The 21,267-nt window shown below is 40.4% G+C and overlaps 1 protein-coding gene across 2 annotated transcripts in view; it reads right to left on the bottom strand.

The window, feature by feature from the left end:
• Window positions 1-18,060: 18,060 nt before the first annotated feature.
• The window catches only part of ADAD1 (adenosine deaminase domain containing 1), a 9,046-nt gene continuing 5,839 nt past the window's right edge, over window positions 18,061-21,267 (bottom strand). For both annotated transcript variants that reach the window (XM_015624144.3, XM_015624145.2), the window contains exons 10-12: window positions 20,405-20,642; window positions 19,853-19,985; window positions 18,061-19,720 (exon numbers count right to left, since the gene is read on the bottom strand). In XM_015624144.3, coding sequence (XP_015479630.1) covers window positions 19,607-19,720; window positions 19,853-19,985; window positions 20,405-20,642 — 485 coding nt within the window. In that variant the 3' untranslated portion in view covers window positions 18,061-19,606. The remainder of the gene's footprint in view (window positions 19,721-19,852; window positions 19,986-20,404; window positions 20,643-21,267) is intronic.

The raw sequence follows: 21,267 nt of genomic DNA, 5'->3' as shown, positions 1-21,267 counted from the left end.
ATTAGGAGGAAGTTAGAGAAACTGGAAGATTGGCAAGAGAAAGGAATGAACAAATTATTGAAGGAAGCTTTAAGGGTGTATCTGAGAAGAGAGGAGGAGAAAGCAAAAACTAAGGTGAGAATAATGGTGGCTGTGGCTAGGGAGGTGGATAAAAACCAATAATGAGACAAGAAATGAGACAAGACTTCCACCAAAGCAGGGTAGGAATGCACCTAGACCACCTTGTGTTACCCCCAAAAGGGTCAGGGAGGACCAAAAGTGCTACTACTGTGAAGAAGTAGGGCATTTCAGAAGAGACTGTAGGAAACTGGCAATGGACCGAGCTATTGAAAAAGAACAAGGCACCCTAGAGAAAATCCTAAAGGGAGAGAGAGAGATTAGGAGTGTCAAGAGCTCTACCTAATGGGGGACCCAATGGACCATCATGAAGAGCCCTTGGTAAACTTTGAAGTGGGTCCCCAGAGTGAAGAATTTGAGTTTTTAGTAGATACAGGAGCAGAGCGATCAAGTATTAATAAGCTTCCAGTAGGGATAAAAGTTGGGGAAAGAACTTGTGATGTATTAGGGGCAGAAGGAAGGCCTTTCAAAGCCTTCATAGCAGAAGGCATTGAAATAAAAGGGAATTCAAGGCAGTGTTTTGCAGACTTCATTTATCTACCTCATTTAAAAAGCCACTTATTAGGCAGGGACTTACAAGTCCAATTAGGTGTAGGAGTTATCCCTAAAGGTGGAAAAATGGTAGTCCAGATCATGAAGCTAACCACTTAGGATTTAGAAGAGATAAACCCAGAAGTATGGGCCCAAGAAGGAAAATTTGGCTATTTGGACATCCCACCGATCCAGGTGGAAATGCAGAAGGAAGGCCCCCCTGTCCGAGTAAAACAGTACCCAGTATCTTTAGAAGGAGAACAAGGACTAGTACCTGTAATAGAACACCTCCTAGCTGAAGGTATTCTAGAACCCTGCATGTTCCCACACAACACTCCAATCTTAGCAATAAAGACAGCAGAAGGAAAATATCAATTAGTCCAAGATTTAAGAGAAATAAATAAAAGAACAATTTCTAGACACCCAGTAGTGCCCAACCCGTATACCACGCTAAGTAAAATACCAAGAACACATGCATGGTTTACCATGGCTGACCTAAAGGATGCCTTCTGGGCATATCCTTTAGCAGAAAATTGCAGGGACTGGTTTGCTTTTGAATGGGAGTGCCCTAAGAGGGGTAGGAAACAGCAAGTGAGGTGGACACACTTACCTCAGGGATTCACTGAGTCCCCTAATTTTTTTGGACAAGTGTTAGAAGGTATTTTGGAACTATTTACTCCAAGAGAGGGTGTTCAGATTCTACAATATGTAGATGATCTATTAATATACGGAGAAAAGCAAGATAAAGTAAAAATAACAAGTGTCCAGCTTCTAAATTTCTTAGGTACCAAAGGCCTGAAAGTATCTCAGAACAAATTACAGTTTGTACAACCGGAAGTAACTTACTTAGGACACATTATTGGAGAAGGATTTAAAAAACTAAGCCCTGAGAGAATTGCTGGCCTGATGTCCATACCTGCTCCAAAAACTAAGAGGGACATAAGGAAACTACTGGGATTATTCAGCTATTGTAAATTATGGATAGATCAGTACACGCAAAGTATCAAATATCTCTATGAAAAGCTAGTAGACCCTGAGCCAGTCAAGTGGACAGCTGAAGATGAAGGACAGCTAAAAGATTTAAAGAACAAACTATCTTCAGCACTGGTGTTAAGCCCACCAGACCACTGGAAAGAGTTCAATTTATGTGTTAACACAGAGACAGGTACCGCATATGGTGTACTAACTCAGGAATGGGGAGAGAAAAAAAACCCATAGCATACCTTTCAAAATTATTAGATCCTGTTGCAAGGGGGTGGCCCACTTGCCTCCAGGCAATTGCTGCAACTACCATCCTAATAGAAGCAAAAAAACTGACACTAGTAGGAAAGATGAAAGTGTACACACCCCATGACCTGAAAACGGTACTTAGTCAGAAAGCCCAACAATGGTTAACAGACCCAAGAATATTAAAGTATGAAATTATTCTAATGAACACTGAGGATTTGGAAATAGTTACCTCTCGATGTCTGAACCCTGCTCAGTTTCTTTCAGGCTACCCTCTAGATGAAACAGAACATAGTTGAAATAGAACATAGTTGATTAGCGCTCATAAATTATCAGACCAGGATAAGGGAAGATTAGGAAATTGTGTCCAACAAAACAGCTCTAGCCCTAGATCACAACAGCAAGCAATTGGCTCAAACTAGAGCAGCAGTATACCAGATTTGACTAGCTGTAGACTACCTACTGACTAATGAAGGAGGAATTTGTGGGAAGTTTAACTCATCAGAGTGCTGCCTGGAGATTGATGATAAGAGTGAAGTCATCAGAAACATCTCTAGAGAAATAAGAAAAATCTCATATGTAGGCACCCAAGAGCGAACCCCCTTAATAAATTCCAGTTGGTGGAATGATTTTTGGTCTTTCAAAAAGGAGTGGTGGAAAAAAGTAGCCTTCATTGCAGCTAGTGCCTTTTTTAGTCTTCTATTTTTACCATGTCTCCTTCCCTGTGTAATTCGGACCGTAACATCAACTGTGCAAGCTAATCTCCAAATCCCAGAAATAGCTGGCCAGAAACAAACTAAAATCATGATGTTAGAAACCTAACAGTCTGACCATAAAACAGCCCAAGAAATGTACGACCGATACCAAAAGCTAAGAGAATTATGCCCCCAAGAACCATAAACCATCAATTGATGCAGGTTTGAAAAACCTGATCAAATAAACAGAGGGGGGAATTGTCACAAATAAAATCCCTCAAGCAATCCACCCTGGTTAAAATATTGTGTTTAATTATGTACAGTTAATGTTCTTATCCCATTTGTAAACCTTGTATACCTTGTTTACTCCAATGGTTATTAGTAATGTTAAATACCAGTTTCTAAAGTGTTTTAAAGGTTCTTATGAGACACTCCTCTATCCCTTTCCCTTACTTCCATGCCGCTATGTAACAAACCTGCTCCCATGGAAGCTGTGCCACACTAGAACAATGCAACTCCCATGAGGCTGTGCAACCAAGTAATATGCAAACTAAGGCATGCAAGACACCAAAACAATGAGCTAACAGAAGAATAAAAGGACAAAGAAACATATTCTAGCAAGCTATGATGAAAGATCATCCCCCTGCATCACCTAAGCCTCCTTAAAAACCATTTTCTTGTATCACCATGACCTAAAGAGGACTGGAAAGGACTGACCCCCCCTAGACAAGAAGCCAGAACATCAGGCCTCCTGGCTACTCACATGAGGACAGAAACCCCAGCTCTGCAGTGTGTGCTGCAAAGCTGAATTGTGTCTCCTCCTTGGAGCTGCCAGTGTGGGAATGGCTGTGGTGCAAGCAACTCCTTGGGCCTCCTATCCCAAGAGCTGAATCCTCATAAAGGCATCAAACAAAAAAAAAGACAGGAGTCTTGCCTCCTGGCCAATTACTTTCAGTGTGACTCTTGGGAATGTCCTGTGCAGGGCCACAAATTAGAATTGATCCTGATGGGTCCATTGCAAGTGAGGATATTCTGTGATATTCAGGGGGCTACATAGTGCATCAGATTGAAATCCTTCACTTCTCCCTTGTCCACAGGTGGAAGGGGAATTTATGTTACCTGTTTTCATATACGTTTTTTTTGGTCCATCCCATCCTCCTCTCTCACCTTCCAGAAAGCAACAACTCAGTGTTTGGATGCAAATGTCACTCCATGGCCAGCAGCATAATTAGGGGATTACAGTAGAATAAACCACAGTCATTTCCATACTTGGTTCCACAACTGGTGTTTAACTGGTGTCAGAAAGGGAACTTCTCACTGGTCACACATTTGCTGGTCCCCACTCTACCTCCTGGAAGCCATCCTCTCTCATGTGCTCTACTTCTGATATGCCAAATCCAAAAGCTGCTTTTCTTCAAAATTTTGAAATCAAATAGGCACAAAATGACACATTCAGGGACCTCCTGGCTCCTGTTCACTGATATCAAACCCTTTATATTCCTCAAATTTTTAAAATGGGATCTGGACAGCGCAGGGGGACCAAATGCTTACTCTCTCATGCATCTCGTTATGGAATATATGACTGAAGTTGCTGTGACACACTTGCCACCAATAAATCACTGTCAATCTTTCCTTCAGCGAGATATGGAAAATGAAAAGTACAGTAATTTGAATAACGGTGGGAAGACCAATACCCCAGCAAATTCCTCCATCGCTTTTGCTTCCATTGCCAAATTTGTCATGAAGAAAGTCCAGAGACCGAATGAAAACCCATCACTAAAATTTCAACCTCGCTTTCCGCTTTTCCTGTTAGTAGGTTCTACTAACCTTCAGAAGCAGCAAATCATTCACTACACACGGTAATTGTGTAACTTAAACTTATACTCTGTGGTTTAATAGACTTCTCCTATTCTATTAAGGTTGAAGAAACCAAAGAGGAGTATAAACTCTAATCAGATCACTGTGGTCCCTTATGAAACCTCTAACTACATGATCAAAGTTTCTATTTCCTGCACTTTTTAATATTAATGAGTAAAAGTAAATGGCAATAGATATGATGAGGTCACAGACCAAAAGGTTTTATAGTGTTTGGATACTTTGGCCCACTTTTCTCAGAGTACTTTCCATTGCTTCAGAAAAGCAAGTCTGAAAATCAGTCATTCTTTCTACTACTGTGTTCTTCAGTCTTGCCTCGCTGTAAGCTACCTCCAGAGCTGCAGAAATGCAAAAGCATCTTTCCCAAACTCCAGGAAACCTTGATGTGCAAGACTTTACACCTTAATCCAGCTGACCACAAGTCTTCTAAGAATGATTATTACCCATAATTGCTCAGTGGTGTGTTCAGCGTAACATGACAGCAGCTTCTGTCCTCCATTTGTACAGTGAACAGACAGGATTTGGATTTGACTGGTCATGGCTGGGCATTATTATAATGTGAATAACAGTAACGGTGCATGCTTTTAGACAGAAAATATGTTCTAGGCCTGAAGTGTTTCACACCTCTTGCAATTCTGCCACCCAAGAAGTCTCCACTGGTTTGGAATTTAATAGTCTGTTTCTTAACTGGCTGAGTGCTGCAGAAACTTACCCTCCCCATTCCAACACAACCTTGGAAAAACTTGCTTTTACCAAAATCCATGGATTTTCCGGAGCCTTTCATGATGCTCTTTAGGCACCAAAGCGAAGAACCACACTGCAATGTCTGATTTCTCTGTTGAGGCTGAGAGCTGGGTGGGAGCTGACACTGGTGCTACCCCAATCGTCCAGATCAGAGGCGAGTTAGAACACCCAATCTCCTCTGCAGCCCACACAAGTGCATTTCCTTTCTGAGAAAAGCAAGCTGCGGGAGGGAGGGTGACGCACACACGGGGCTCGCTTGGCTATGGGGTCATGACGTGGCTGGGGCTGACATGCAGCTCCAGGGGCAGGCACTACTAAAATCACGGCAGGATTTGAATTATGAAATATTCTCTTACCGTACTGCATGAATTTCATTGTCTCACACATATTACTGAGACCTTGGGCAGGGTATAAATTTAGCTCTGATCCCTGTACTGATGTTCTTGTGCCAAATCAACTGAACATAATTTTTCTATACCTAAAACATTTGTGTTGAGCGTTTTTGAATGAACTAGAGATACTGAATGGCTGTGCCTAATAGGAACAGATGAAAGCTCCTTAAAACTGTCATTTTAGTAGTAAAAAAGCATTACAGACACTTAAGAAATTCAGCCTGTCTACTCCAATGTTTGCATTAGGACCAAAGATGGCTCCCCCCATCTATGTTAATAAAATTTTCAACATGAGTAAAAGGGAAAGAACCAGGAACACCACTTAGCTCTGAATCCTACTGACACAGAGGATTTTCCTAGCAAAAGGTATTTTTTTCCCAGCTTTACGTTCAAATTCACGTCATGCCAGCTCACCAGTACGGAAATTTGCCCTTGTACTCATCACAATAAATTTGCATTTGTATTGATTATATCTGTGGGGACTCGAAAATAAAAAAAAATGGCAACTTCTAATTGTTTTTGGTGAAGAAGGGAAAGGGTTGCAGTCCCCTCATTTCCAAAGAAGAGCAGAGCTTCCCAGAGCTCAAGCAAGGGCAACAAACACAATCAAATTTCCACTGTTTTGTTCAGCAAACAAGTAGGACAGTAAAGAAAAGCTAGAAAAGAGGCAATTCTTGTGGACAGAGTTCCACCTAATTTTGAGTGTCACTGTACAGGTAGATAGGAAGACTCATCATCTCTTCCAGTACCAGGACCAAAAGGTAAAACCATCAAATAAACCTAACAGGATCCGGGATCAAAATATGCCAAGGCACAATAGGCTGATGTGTGGAACCTGCCAAACATTTGTTCTGTGTGTCCTAAGAGTGGTCCAAGGAAGTACACGAATATCACAGTGGCCTTGGGCACAATAGTGGGAAAAACAAAGCAGTGTGGGCAAGCCCCTGTTGTTCCTCAGTAAATTCCACACAGCCAGTCCTGAAGCAAGCAGGAAAAGTGAGCAAAGGGAAAATGGAATCAAGAAAGGGAACTTTGAGAGAACGGGAAGAACGTCATAACAATGCCTGAGCACAGCTGGGAGCCAGCCAGCACTGAGGGGGTCCCTCAACACATTTTGTCCCTATCTAGTGACAAATCTAGGCCATCTGCTTAGCACGTGCATTATCACGGCATTCAGCAAGGAAAGATACGGTTCTTTGTTTGTGGGCTGTTCGCATCCTGTATGGTTGCAACCCGACACTGGCCTTTTGACCCAAAAGGGCAATTTCAACTTGCATTTTGTCACACATTTCTTAAATCCAGACCCTGAGAAGAAGTTTGGCAACAACTTGGCTTGTCAGTGTATGTACCAGCCTCCTTTCCACTGCAAAACAATAATACTGAAAATCAAAAATCTTTTGCCTTTGGGCTTTCTCTTCACTTCTCATTCCAAAATGAAAACAATCATTGCTCTGATTTGAGCTACTCAGAGTAATTAATGGACCTCAGTTTCTTTCCAGCCACAACAAAGCACTTTCTCCTATTAAGCTGACCAGGATGCTCTGATGTGTCTTCCTCCTTTCAGGACACCTCCATTTTGCTTTCCCTCACGGATTTGTGCCTCATCAGCAGCGCATTTGTACTGGTCTCTACAGTTCTGCACCTAAGGAGAAGTGTGAACCAAAACTAGCAGAGGTTAACACTTGTATTATTTTGTGGGTATACCAAGAATACTTTTAGCAGGTTTGGTGCACATTCTACTAAGATGAAGTTGGCAACAAAAGTTTTGGCAACACTTCACTGTGGAGACAGCCTCAAAAAGTACATTTGGATGTAAAAGGAAAACATGAGTAAACAGGATTAATCATCCTTGTAAATGTATGCTGAACCTCCTGAAGATAGATTATTCCTAAACAAAAAGAAGTCATTCAAGTTCACCCAGAAGTCTTGGAACAATTAAACTATTTCTTCTGTAAACACAGCACACCATCTTAATGTGCATGCCATCCAGCCCTAAACCTTACCCTTTATTGATCAACCTTCCCAATTGCATTCAGCCATAACTCTTGCAGTAATTGATCTTCTCATTCAGACTTAGAATCATCTCAAATTTTACCAGAAAACAAAAACTAACTCCAAAGTTCATAACCTTTGTAAAATTACTTCCTGAAAAGTAATTTTAAAGTAGACTATAGTGACAGGAAACATTGGGGCCCCCCATACCTTAACTAAATCCACACCTGTTCAACAATTACAGGCAAGGTTTTTAGAAAGATGGAACTTTTGTGTCACACAGCTCCTAAGCAGAGATTCAAATTCCTTTCCCCAAGGCTTATTTATAACTAGAACATTTTTTATTTTTAAAGTATTCCCTCTTAATATTGGTCCTTTCAATGGAAGATTACATCAAACATTGGTTTTGTGAAGAGATTCCCAATTGTTAATTATTTCCAGATCATTTTAGTCAAGCCTCCAAAACCAAAACTCCTTCATAAAAAAAAAATCCCCACTGACATCCTTGCAGGAAAAATTCACTCTTAACAATTACTCGCTTTGAGGCTGGATTTTCTTAGCAGTTTCTCCTGAAACAGTGTCCCTGATCAGGGACAATATGCAACTAGCTAAATCCATTATTCACTCCTGCATTTAAATACTAATACATTAGGGAATCCACTACATTTATCTGGAAACTATTCTGCTTGTAACATCTATCAAAAAGATGAGAAAGACTGAGAAAAGGCTTAAAAAGTGGTAAATGTCTCCTTTTGATGGCTTAAAATCAAATGAAAAACAACTGTCACTCAATCCTTTATTCAAATCTTCAACATATTTCCACAAGTCTCCCTACTGAGCAGAATATGAATATTAGAGGTTTGTTTTCTACAGATTATTGCTTATGAATTATGAGATCTGCAAGCAGAACCTTTGTTCCCCCAAAATTCTCTGAAACACATCTAGAAAGTGTTAAATCAACAGACCATGATCAAAAATTTGCTATCACTTTAATCATTTCAGTATTGAACTCTGCTGTGGTTCCTGTAACTCTATTGACAGTAATCCTGCACTGTAACAGGAGTATGAAAAAAACCTGCACATGAACTGAAGTATCAACCAAGACATTCACTTCTGCTGAATACTGCTTTGTTCTGGGGATGGAGAAAGCAGGCAAACACCTTGATCAACAAGATCATTGAGGCCAAGTGCCTCAATGAAACTACAACCTGCCCCCAAAATTCACCAGTCAGCAAGTTTGCAAGGGCAGAAACAAAAAAAAAAAAAAAAAAAAAAGAGGAAAAAACGAAACAAAAAAAAATATGCAAGATTTCAGATTAGAAGGACATGTCAGTCTAAACTGAGAGGAGTCAGATCCTATGTAAAAACTTTTCCAGACTTTGAAGTTGTACAGATTAGGGGTTTAGTCAGTGTGTGTCATTTACTTTTAGTCACTTTCTAAAAGAGAAAATCAGCCCTTATTCTTTAAATTAGGCACAAGTACTACCAAAAGTATAAACAATCCACTAAAATAAGAAGCTTCTCCCTTTCCAAATCCATGACCCACAAATATTGTTTCCCTTGGAAATATGTGGTTTACAGCTAATTAATCTTCCTTGAAAATTTAGGCAAGGCTTTTGAAGTGTTTCTTGAAGCATTTCAGGCAGGGTGCAATTTCTTATATCTTATATTTTCTTATATATTGTTTTAGCATAACAATATTAAATTTGGAGATAAAATGACATATAAATCAACTAACCTTTCATAATAGTGCATTAAAACCAAATTAAAACCCCTTGTATGATATGGTCACTGGTACCTGGCCCCAATACTTTGTACAGGCAAGATTTTTCCAGTTCAGCATTGCTAGCACTACTTTATCCCCTGTGATTCCAGGGCAATTTAAAAGAGTAACTTAATTTCCTGTTAAAATGCAATCAACTCTGGTGAAGTGAAGCTGGGAGGATTAAGTCAATGAATGAAACCCCAAGTAATTCCTTGCCCAGTAATAAATATGAGCAAAGACTGAGCATGATAACTGAAATCTGACCAGCACAGCAAGCTGTGTGTTAACATTAACTGAGGGTTTGCTGTTTCTCACCTCATCAATACATTCCAAGCCATCTCGTCCTCACCTGGTACATCCAATAAAAATGGCCAAAACAAGATCCATTGTTTTATCCTCTTGGACCCCAATCCTGCAGCACAATATTAATCAGAAATGAATCACTCAAACTCCTGTGCACAATTTATTAAATGCATCATATTAAGATTCAATCCTGCTGCCTGGATGTGCAAGCCTCTTTGGTCTTTGAAGAGAATGAACAGATAAAGAGCTGATTCCAATTACATCTGGATTACAACCGGAGTTGCAGTTTTGTACATGGTATTGTACAGACCTGGCTGCAAACTTACTGAAAAGTTCTGACAGAATGCTCTGGCTCTTTTTTCTAAGTTCTCCAAGACCTGAAAAAGAAAACAGGAGGAAACTGGAGAAAAGTTGACAACCCAGCACTCAGCAGCTGACCTCATTACAAATTACCAAGAATAAACACAAGATACAAATAGAAAGTGCCAGAAAAAGTTTGAAACTGCACAAATATTACAATATTGCAAGCTCCAGTAGCTACTAGGACTTACTTATGACCACAGACATTAAATGCTTGTTTCAAAACCAGGAAATTAAGATGTTCTCTAGAGCTGGGATTGCACTACTAATTAGCACTGAGTTAATGATTAAGGGACAGACACACACTAATAAAAAGAATTATAGTAATGGTTGTATTTAATCTAAGCCAAAGTGTATTCTAACCAACTTCCAGCAGATCCACATCCTCTCTGACTGCAGGATCAGAACATGTAATGTAGGTTTCCATAACGCAATGGTGGGTGAAAACAGTTACCCACCCAGTTCTGCACATCTGAAATGCTGTAGAATTTCAAACAACAGCAGTGTACAAACCAGAATTTACTCCACACAGCTTCAGCAGCTGAATTTACTGACCAGAAGTGTGTTTCACAATGTCAGAACCTGCTGGGCAGGAGGGGGAGTATATGGCTCAAATGAGTGAACTACACTCAAAATGAAGGAAACCATGAATTTTAAACACCTTACATCCCAAAAAAATCAGCCAACAGACACATGAAGCAAAAAAGAAAAACAATTTAATAATACTGGCTATGCCAGAGTTCAGTGTCAAATGACTGCCTACTGTCAACTTCAGTGCTGTGATACAGAAGATGCAGTGGGCTAGGTATCAGCAATAAAATCTGTAAACATTTTACAGTGGTGCATTTTCATTCTAAGCTGCAGAAAAGTGAAAGTTGCACACAATGAGAGAAGAGTAGCTTTAAGATAAACGGCAATACGAGGAATAGTTTATCTTCCCCAGACAAGGAATTCTGCTGGATTTTTTTCCACAAATGTTTCAAATTTGATGCTACAAAGACTGAGTTAGGCACCTAAGCTTACAATGCCTTTGCAAAAGATGACAGGTAAGAAAACCACCTTCAGACAGGAAGCCAACTTTCTTCCTGTTGTTTAATCAACAATTACTAAGATTCTAATGCTTCTTTCTTCTTCACTAAAGGAATGATTAAATTATACACCTTTAGGACATTTTGTATGGCAGGAGTACATTCTGTGGCCTATTCTATGGGGGAGTAGGACAGAGCAGGGAAAAAGTGTTTCATGCAGGAAGCACAAAGAGAGGCTGCCAAAAGTTGAGTGTGGGCTTCTCTTACAGCCGTGAATGTAGGTAAAATCCCTCCTGCTTGATAAAAATTCCAAAGTGTCATCAGGGGAGGAAAAATAAAAGTAATGATTCTTGCCATACAGGTAGAACATATGAAAAAATGTGTAATAAAACCTCTTCTTCATGACGCCCCCATATTTTTCCCCCCTCAGAAAGAAGAGTATAAATACACTAAACAGCTTAATGACAACTTATCAGCTCTCACCATCCATTGCAACTCCAATATTGGCACCCAGATAACACTGACATGATGTGCAAAGTCCTCACCTTCGGCTGTATTGCAGCAGTAATTCTCATGACTGCAGCTTATGGAGCACCTCTTGAGCTATCACCTGCTCAAAAAGAGCAACGTCTTAGAGCTTCAATATGTGATTTAGCATTCCTGAAAGACATCGACAATGTAAGTGGTGATTTTCTTCTACCTGAAGATACATTTGTATAGTTTTTTCTATGCTATTTTTTCAGAAAAATTAACTTTCCCCCCGCTCTTCTCTACAGAATTTTCTTGACTTTTACACACCGAATGACAAACGGGTGAGTCTGAATTTTCTGTTCAGTTTTAATTTAATTTAGTGAGTGCAATTTCTTAAAGAAACTTCTGCTTTTGCTTTTTATTCTCAAGCATTAAAAGGCTGACATGCACTATTATCTCAATGCTTCTGTGCAATAAGTAATACAAAATGAATACTTCATATTCATCCTGGTTAAAACGTGCTTGAATTCACAGGAAAAAAGTGGTTCATGAAAAACTTAAAAGATGGTATAAGATTTGCAGGAGGCAATACTGTTAATTCTAGCACAGGGACAATTCTGAGAATGAAACCAGACTTAGAAATAGATTAAAGCAGTATCCACATGAAACCACACACATTTTATCTAAATTAGAGGCAGAGCCACTGCTTGGTTCTGTTTAAGAGGTAAGTTTTCTGTATCTCATCAATGATGCAACTCAATTATGCTCTATTTAATTCTCTTAATGAATAAAACTTAACCAAGCCCTTCTGGATACATAAGCTGTAAATCATATTGTGTGGCACTGAGTTAACACCTGAATTCCCACAAGAATACCATCATTGTGGTCACCTCTCTCTGAAACACAGCACATCAGCGTGCAGTGTTCCAAACACAGCTCTACTGCAGACAGGCTGCTGATTTGTACTACCTTTCCTTCAGCATGCAAACAGCCCAATAAACAAGAGCATGAATTATTTACTACTGGGAAATAGCTAAAAGCTTTACATGATGTATCTGTTAGCTGCTTTGAACCTCTGCTATGTTTCTAATTCAGAAGACTTCTCACTTAACAACACTTTTGTTTCAGTGCAGATTTTAAGTCAGATTCTGCAACCACTTCCTTATCTGTGTCCCTTTTCTCATGTGCTGGCAGCATTAAGACCTGGCTATCTCAGAGCTCCAGGGCTTAAACGCAAATGTTTGGGGCCAATCACTAACATATTTGTGATTGCCTGAAATAGCTTGCAGAAATGGTGCATAAAGTTATTTACCCTCTTCAAAAGCCAGTTCTGATGCAGACATTAGACAGAGCAAGGCAAGTGCACCAACTGAAGATGCCTCTAGGAGAGGCCACCTGTTTGCTAACCCACAATTTTCAGATGGCAACCAGGAGTAAGGCTCAGCTCAGGAATAAATATTGCAGCTTTCTGTCCCCAAGAGATACTGCAACACTTCAAGCATCTTGTACAGGTTACTCACTTTTCAAAATTAAGAATTAAGGCCACATGTAACATCCCCCAATACAACTTTGAGGGCAACAAATGAACTGTAATACACTGCAGAAAACAAACAGCTCGGTTCCTGAGATGAGGGTAAAAACAACAGGGAATTTGAAAACAGGAACAAGGAAAATAAGTCACACATGTAACAATTTTGTTGACTGTTCTAGGAGTGCAACCACACAACTCTAGCCTGTTTCCTGAAAGAACTGAAGGTCCTGGAACGAGATGTGGAAGAGAAGGAAAAGGAATATGTTAGAAATATCGAAAAGAATCTCGAGGATCTTGAGGTACTTAATCTTTTACAAGTGTTACCAAAATAAGGGAAATACAAAGAAAGAAGTGTTTCACCATTAGTGAAAAACCATGCCAGAATCAGCGTGTTCATGCATTGAGATCTCTACTATCAACTCATGAAAACACAGGGTTTTGTACAAAAATTTGCCAAGATTAACTCTGTGAAAATATTTATTTGCATGGTAATGTGCAGTAAAATAGATTTGAGCCCTACTGGTTATATAAGCCAACATTTAACAAAATATGACATTTTCTTTGCTGAATCATGCAAAGCATCTTACGCTGACAAAAAGCTTGCTTTTAGGAGCATAACAATAATTTACATAGCAATGGCTTTGGAAACTGTGCCATAAGCTTATGGCTGGAGGGCCCAGGGATGAATGTAGCACACCCTGATGTACTACTAAAATAAAGTCCATAGCCTAGAGATCCTTGTAGCATTTTAAGAGTACTCTCCAGGCTACCAATATTAAGGGCTGGTTTTTGTTAAAGGAAAATCTTTACATAAGTTGATGTATCATTGTTAAAACCAGCTAACAAGAAAGTTTTCACCAATCAATAAAATTCTCTGTATTGCAGGATCCCAATTTCTCAAACCCGACGTGCAAGAAGTGTGAATCCAATGAGAAGAAAAAGTTTCCTGAATTCCACCAAGAAATGACCAACTTCCTGCAATCCATGCTGACAGAAATTGTATAACCATTTTTATTTTTACTGCTGCATTATTTATTGAAATATTTAATTCTTAATAATTTATATATTTTTGCCATATGGCATACTACTAGTTTGTTGTTCATTTTGAGACCACTGAATGTTCTTTATGTGGGTGGTGAGAGAGTCTAAGATCACACTTGATCCTTTCTGTAAGCCCTAGGGGCTCAACGTTCTTTGGAAAACTCATTCGTTGTCACTTTGTCAACAACCTGAGAAAACTATTTATTGAAAAAGCTATTGAAAGTTATTTGTAGACTATATTTAATAAATGTCATGGACATGTAAAAATCACATCTTGAGTCTTCTTTGTTGTGACACTGTCCTTTTTATGGGTGACTTAATACTCAATTTTTTAAAAAACACACAAAAAGCCCCAATGAAGTACTCAGCACCGTGCAAGTGTGCAGGTACCAGACTCAAAGGAAGACACCTGCAGATAACCTTTTTTAAGCAATATAAAATGCCAGTTTACACTGGCACACATCACACGGTATAGAGCACCAAATTGCTTCCCCATAAAAAAGAAACTCCTTTTTTCCTGATCTGTACCTAATTTGCTACACAAGCTTCCTGCAGGACACATTTTTCTCACTGGTGTAAGCAAAATATGCAGTTCTCAAAATTCTTCAGAGACAGGGAAGCATTATGAAAACAGTAGTACACCTGAAATAACAACAGTGCAGGTAACAGAGGTCCTAGAACAAAACTGACATGAAATTGAGGATTAAGGTGTAAATCCATGTGAACAGACTGCATTGTCAGAAGTCTTTCTGTGAAACCTCAGAAATGTCCTTACTCCCAACAGCAGATGAACTCATTAGTGACAAAGAAACAGTGAAAGAGCGTTTTTTATGACACAAAAGCCCCAGGACAATACTAACAAGGCAGGCTATAACTGATGAAAGTGAGCCTACTACAACAGCTATCGTTTAGACTTTGATGTGCTTTCCTGGTGGGTGTGGTATGGAGTACTTCACCTTACACTTAAAACCAGACTAACAATGGAAAACCCAGCAGTTTCCTTACATGCTGCAAAGAGAAAACAGGCGTTAATGACAGCTTTCTGCCAAAACTGGGAAAATACTTACAGCACTGCAGACTGTTTCTCTACTCCACTTCCCACGGTGAAGGAGTGCTCTGCCCCCACCCACAAGGACTCAGGAAAGTAAATACTGTCAGTCACCTCAGCCACAAACAGCTAAGCTCCACCCTCTCCTCAAATCCGATCACAGTAATAACAAAAACACTTGAACACGGTAGGACACAGAAGACGAGAAAACAGGCAAGAAAGTTCAGTGTAAGAATTCCTTCTACCTTTTCAATCTTTGTAGAAAAATCCTTCTCTTTACAGAGATTCCTTCTTACTCCAAAAACTCTTAAATGCAGCATGCAGAAAGAAACAGCAACACACACAACACGTGGCTTTGCAAACCTCTTCCAGTATCAGCTCAGACATTCGCCTGCAGTGTTGCCCCAGCTCTCAGCAACCAGAGAGAGGGCAAAGGAGCAGCTTTCATTAAATAAAATTCTCTCAGTGAGTGAGGCTTCCTTTATCATTTCCTTAAGTACAGGAGCACTCAACTTTGGCAGTTGGATAAAACCTACCCTGGAGTCAGTCTGTGCAGCTGGACATCCCACGTGGAATAACCAAGACATTTCCCAAGTTCCTAAACAATAAGCATTAGGTAAGGCAGGAACAGTAAAATCGTTCAGAAAGCAGGAAAAGATGGTAAAGAGATACTCACCCACACATTCATAAGCAAAGGCTGAAGCTCAATAACAATGTCACAAACACAAGCACTGTGAAATTACATACACTTTCTTCGGCATTTGGTCTGTACAAACTGCTTGGGAGTTGGGCTATTGTGAGACAGCTGCAGGTTTACACTCCTGGAAAGAGAAGACTTGGCCTGTCCTGGCTCTAGTTTTGGGGATCACACCACTTTTGCACTTCTGCACAGTAGCCATGATCTGCTGTGGATTTTCAAAACATGTTCAGGCTGCCATGTAGTACCTCCACCAAGAAGTTCAAGACACTTTTTCAAAGCAATACTTGTATAAAAACTGCTGACACAAATAGCTAGCTGAGGTGTGAGGAAGGTGCTTGTGCTACACACAGTTATGTCTGTCAAATCTACATCTAATTATAGATAGGTCCACATTCTTAAACACCATCTGCAGGATCAGCTTCTGTATTTGTCCAAGCTTTAAAAGACATCTTTAAAGGATGTTGTTAAAAGCATCCAAAAAATGCATAACAAGGTGAACTTTACTAGACATACCTTCTCCCTTTAAGTTGGAAAAAAACCCACAGAACCCCTTAAAATAATGATAAAATTTGATTTCCTGAGCTGCCTTCTCCCACTTGATTGCGCAGCTCTAGTATAAAATGAAGATGTATGGCATGTGCCATGACATGCATATGACATGATATGTGGCATGTGACATTTATGTGACAGGCATCTGACATGTGTACATATGAAGTATGAGACGTGGTGTGACACGATACAGTGCATGACAACATTATTCAAGCAGAGGCAAAACCACATCTGCGGGATTGTTTTTGCCCCAAAACCCAGGGACAGATGGGGGGTAATTGCAGAGAGATGGGGAAACACGATTTGTACCTGAATGGGATTTGATTTCTGGGTGAGAGCAGTCTGTAATGTTGAACTGTGCAATACTGTTTGTATTGTGTGTAAATCTAGGATGGATAGAACCCAAATGATGGACTAAATTAACTCAACTGGCAGCTTGGAGGGAGAGCCACTGACTATGGAAATGGGACCTGTGTTCATATATAAGAAGGATGAATAATGTTCTGGTTCCACCCATGATACAGTTAAGTTTCTGCAGTATCCAGGAGAGGGCAGAGCTAAAGTACAGAGGTCATTCTGTATCAACTTACATCATTACCAGGGATGGAGGAAAGGGATCCTCTTCCAGGGAGGAGTTCCTTCTGGTTCAGAAAATGGTGGAGGGTGCTGTCCACTACTGTCTATTAATTATTGGGGTTTTTCCCCCCCATGTGAACCACTGTTGTTTCCAGTAAATTGTTCTTATCTCAACTCCATGGCTTTTGCCTTTCTACTTGAAATTTTCCTCTCCATCCCACAGCAAAAGGGAGCTGAAGGGAGAAACAGGAAAGTAGAGAGACCAGCAGGTGGTTTGGAGAGTCTCAGTGGGGGCACAGAATTGGGAAATAGCTTTTCTAAAGGTCACTGTGTGTCACTCCACCTGTGTAAGTCGGGTAGACCTCCAGGAAGTGGAAAGAACAGCCCCACACACCACACCCATATCCATATGTACATCCATTCTTCCCCCTGGAGCCGAGTTCTCAAGCAGGGAGGAGACAAGCTGAGCTCAGCCCACAGGCTGCTCCTGGTGCTCACCTGCCTCTGTCTGCTGCGTGCCACACCTGTAGGATGCACACCTGCTCCATGTGCATGGACCTGCTGGGAATACAGCTTCAGCCTCAGCACTGGAACTGCAGCTCTCTTGCCTCTCTCAAGCTTGTAGGATCATAGGTTTTGGGATTACTGATGTAGCCAAGGAAAAATGTGGACACAGCATCTCCATGCTTCCCCCATTTACTAGCTTAATGCATGCTGCATATGCTGATACCTAATCAAAGAACAATCCAGATAAAAGAAGTGGACCTACACTGGTGCCATCAACTTATTGCTCAAGGACACAGAGATCACGTCCAGCCAGACACATCCTTCTCACTAACAAACCTCTTGCTTTTTAAGAGAGTCTAAGTCCCATGAATTTCAGTTTGCTGTTCAATCAATAAAATGGCTGAAGCACACAGAAAAAGCTCAGTACTTGAAAATATTTAAGGCTTCTGGGTCAACTACAGGAAACACCTTGGTGTTTCACTCTTACCTCAGCAGAAGACTAAGTCCACACAAAACACAAAATCCAGAAGTGCATAGAGTACAAACACACGTGTGGTATGCAATGTGTATGTCAGATTTAACACATGTATCACTTCCCAGCATCTGTGTGTATGCAGGCAATGCTAACACATTGTAAAGGACCTTTATTGAACTTTTAACACCCCTGCAAAAAGGCAACACTGTGTTCTAGCCTGGAATACAACAGCCATTACCGAGCATTCTTAGAAAACATTACATGGAACAAGCGGTCTGTGGAACATGTGCCACAATAAACCAAGCACCACCACACAACCCCACAAAGTTAAGGGACAGTAATAGAAAACAAGAGAGCACATTAGTCAAAAACCAAGGTCAAGGACCGAGTCAGCGAGTTTCAACAACTTGTAAATCAGCCTAAGTTTATCCCCACAGAAGACTCAGCTGGAAGAACAGATAAAGGAAAAAAACAAATACCAGGAGGAGGAACTTCTTTGTGACTCCTCTAACACTAGGAAGGTTAAACATGACTACAGCACTATGCTCACAATTCCTGATGTATGAGAACACTGCATAACTCCCCACTCTTGCATGATTTACAGAAATCATGGAACATAATCCAAGTGTACTGTCTAGCTTGAACACACCAGTGTTCACACCACCACACCAACTCCAAACACGGCACTTAACAACACCCTCCCAAATGCTACCGGTGTTCTTACCAGAACAATCCCTGGAAGTCAAGTCCTTACTTTCCAATGCTTGGAAGTAAATTCCCTTGTGACAGGCACCATTTTCCAGTTTCTGCGTATGCAGACAATTTCACTAGGACTTGTCAGTGCAGCGATGAAATCAGCTGAAGGTGCAGGAGTCCAACTCATCCAAGAGCATTGACATTGATAGGGTTTGAGGCAAACCACAAAAGCTGAAAAAACCTTGTTTCTGGTGACTTTTCTACTACACTGCATTATTTTCTTATTTACAGCTTTGATGCCTGCATAATGCTTTAAACCCACTACCAGAACCAGTGATTGTCACACAACAGTTGAGTAACAGCTGGTCATTCCAGGTTTCATATTCATAAGTACAAAAATTTTTTTTTAACTCTTCTAGCACAACCAACATAAACTATAAGCCACTTGGCAAATTGGCACTAAACAAAACTCTCAAGCAAAGGACGGATACCTACAGATAAAGCACAGACTGCCCGTTTCTTTTTTTCTTTCCTGAAAAACCTCTCACAGAGGTATGCTTGTTTTTTAAAGAAATGAAATACAGCTTTTACTGAATTCTTTTTCTTATTTAAAGTTAAGAGAAAGGCACAAAGAGTAAGAAATCAATATACAAAAGTCCTGAAACTATCAGGAAAAAAAAACATGTTAACTCCACAGGGTGGAGATTTGTAGGAGTCGGGGTCAGTGAGCTGAAATGAGGAACCATTGGTGGGCAAGGCAGAAGATTTACAAAGCTCTTGAATACTCCTACCTATGAGAAAACATCCATTTTAGGAAAAGACAGAACTGTTACAGGTGATTAACAACGGCATTTAAACTGACAAGAAGCAGTACTGGAACTGTTTTCTTCCTGTAACCACGAACTTAACATTTTACTACTCAGATAAAACTGTATTTACGGAAACAGATCGTTCAAACCGACTTAACATTCAATCCAAAGCCATCAATCACTGAACTGTTCAATATGTGGAGACTTCACAATCCACGATCCGTAGCTGTGTTGCTCTAAGTAGCTCTGCAGCAAGCTCTTAGCTTCTTGGTACAACTGAGATTTAATCTAAAAAAAGAAAAAGGAAGAGCCTTGAAAAATCTCAAGAATTACGGTTACAGAGATCTGTGTTCTTTACCACCAAATAGGTAATAAGCATGAACGCTGTAAAAAATGACACCTCTCCCTGTGCCAGCTCACCTTTGCCTCGTGGTATGTTGCAAACTGGAGCAGATCACCCCGTCCTGCTTCCCCGGCGAGCATCCTGAAGCGGCTGAACATGGCAGCCTTGCACAGGCGGCTGGCCAGGCAGGTGCCGCTGCGGAACGGGGAGCTGCGGGCAGAGCGGGGAAACAGGGATGGAACTCGGGAACGAACTCGCTACAGGGAGACAGCTCTGATCGTTACAGGGGCTTTTTCCCTCCCTCCTAACACTCTGTGAATGCCACCACGCTGGAATTCATCTCAATTAGAATCCACCCTAATTAGAATCCTAATTAGTTTTATGCATTGTGAAAGCCAAAACATTTTTTATACTACAGGCAATGGACTGCAGATATCTCCAGTCAGAGAACTGTTCTGTTTGGTGTTTTGGTATCTCACTGTGAACTTACAAGATCTCTAAAACTTCACCTAATCACAGGATGCTTTCAGCTAACACAGGAGAGAACTTCTCTCATGGTTAAGAGCTGAATACTCCCAATAAACCAGCACAAACCCATTATTTCCAACAAAATGAAGATAAATGCGGACCTTTCAGTGGTTTTCCCGCTTAATCCATCCACAACTTCCAGGGATGCATCTGACAACGTCCAATTCAAGCTAAGTGACCACTGGTTCAAATCTGTTTGGACTGGCAGTGCAGCTTTCACCAAGTAAATATGAGATCTGTTGACCAGGTAAGGCACGGGAAGCTTTGAAATAAGTTCATCATCAAGACGCTGCTTTATGGTTATGTCCAGTCCTTTTGTATCCTTACAAGTTCCACTTCCTAGTAAACAGGACAAGATCAGTCACATACAAGTGCATCAAATTAAGAAGCTAAAGATGCAGACATTTCTGCATTCTTAATCTATTATAGTCGGTTTTTTTCATGTAAAACTCATGTTTGCAAAGATCAGTTCCAAGATTCAATTCACAGAACAAAAATGATTTCCCACTTTCTTCTCCAGAGGCACTATTATTTTCATTGGATGCTTTCTTTTTTTGAACCACTGTTTTTCACCAACTCTTTATGTTCCCTGCAGAAGACACCACTAAAACAAAACTTCAACCTTTCAGAGTAAAAATATGCTGAGGAGTTTTCCCAAAGTACCTCACATCCAACAGCATTTCTGACTGCCTACTAAATAAATACACTCTGGTCCACTGCATCTCAAGGAACAACTCTGGAATTCTTCAAAGAGTTTGTGGCTTAGTTCATACTCTATAAAATGTAATCAAACTGTAATATGAAAACACACAAACCCTGTTGTAATTGATAGCCTAAAATGTATTTTTTCCTATCTTTTAGTTGTGATTTTTACCCCCCAGTTTTTCTTTCCCCTAACTGTTTACCTGGTGTCAAGTTACCGTGGTTACCAAAGTTTCTCTCCTCGGCTCCACGGCGAGAGGCC

The sequence above is a fragment of the Parus major genome, chromosome 4 (assembly GCF_001522545.3).
Source record: "Parus major isolate Abel chromosome 4, Parus_major1.1, whole genome shotgun sequence".
Classification (NCBI taxonomy): domain Eukaryota; kingdom Metazoa; phylum Chordata; class Aves; order Passeriformes; family Paridae; genus Parus; species Parus major.
This window is presented reverse-complemented; position numbering and strand designations above follow the sequence as displayed.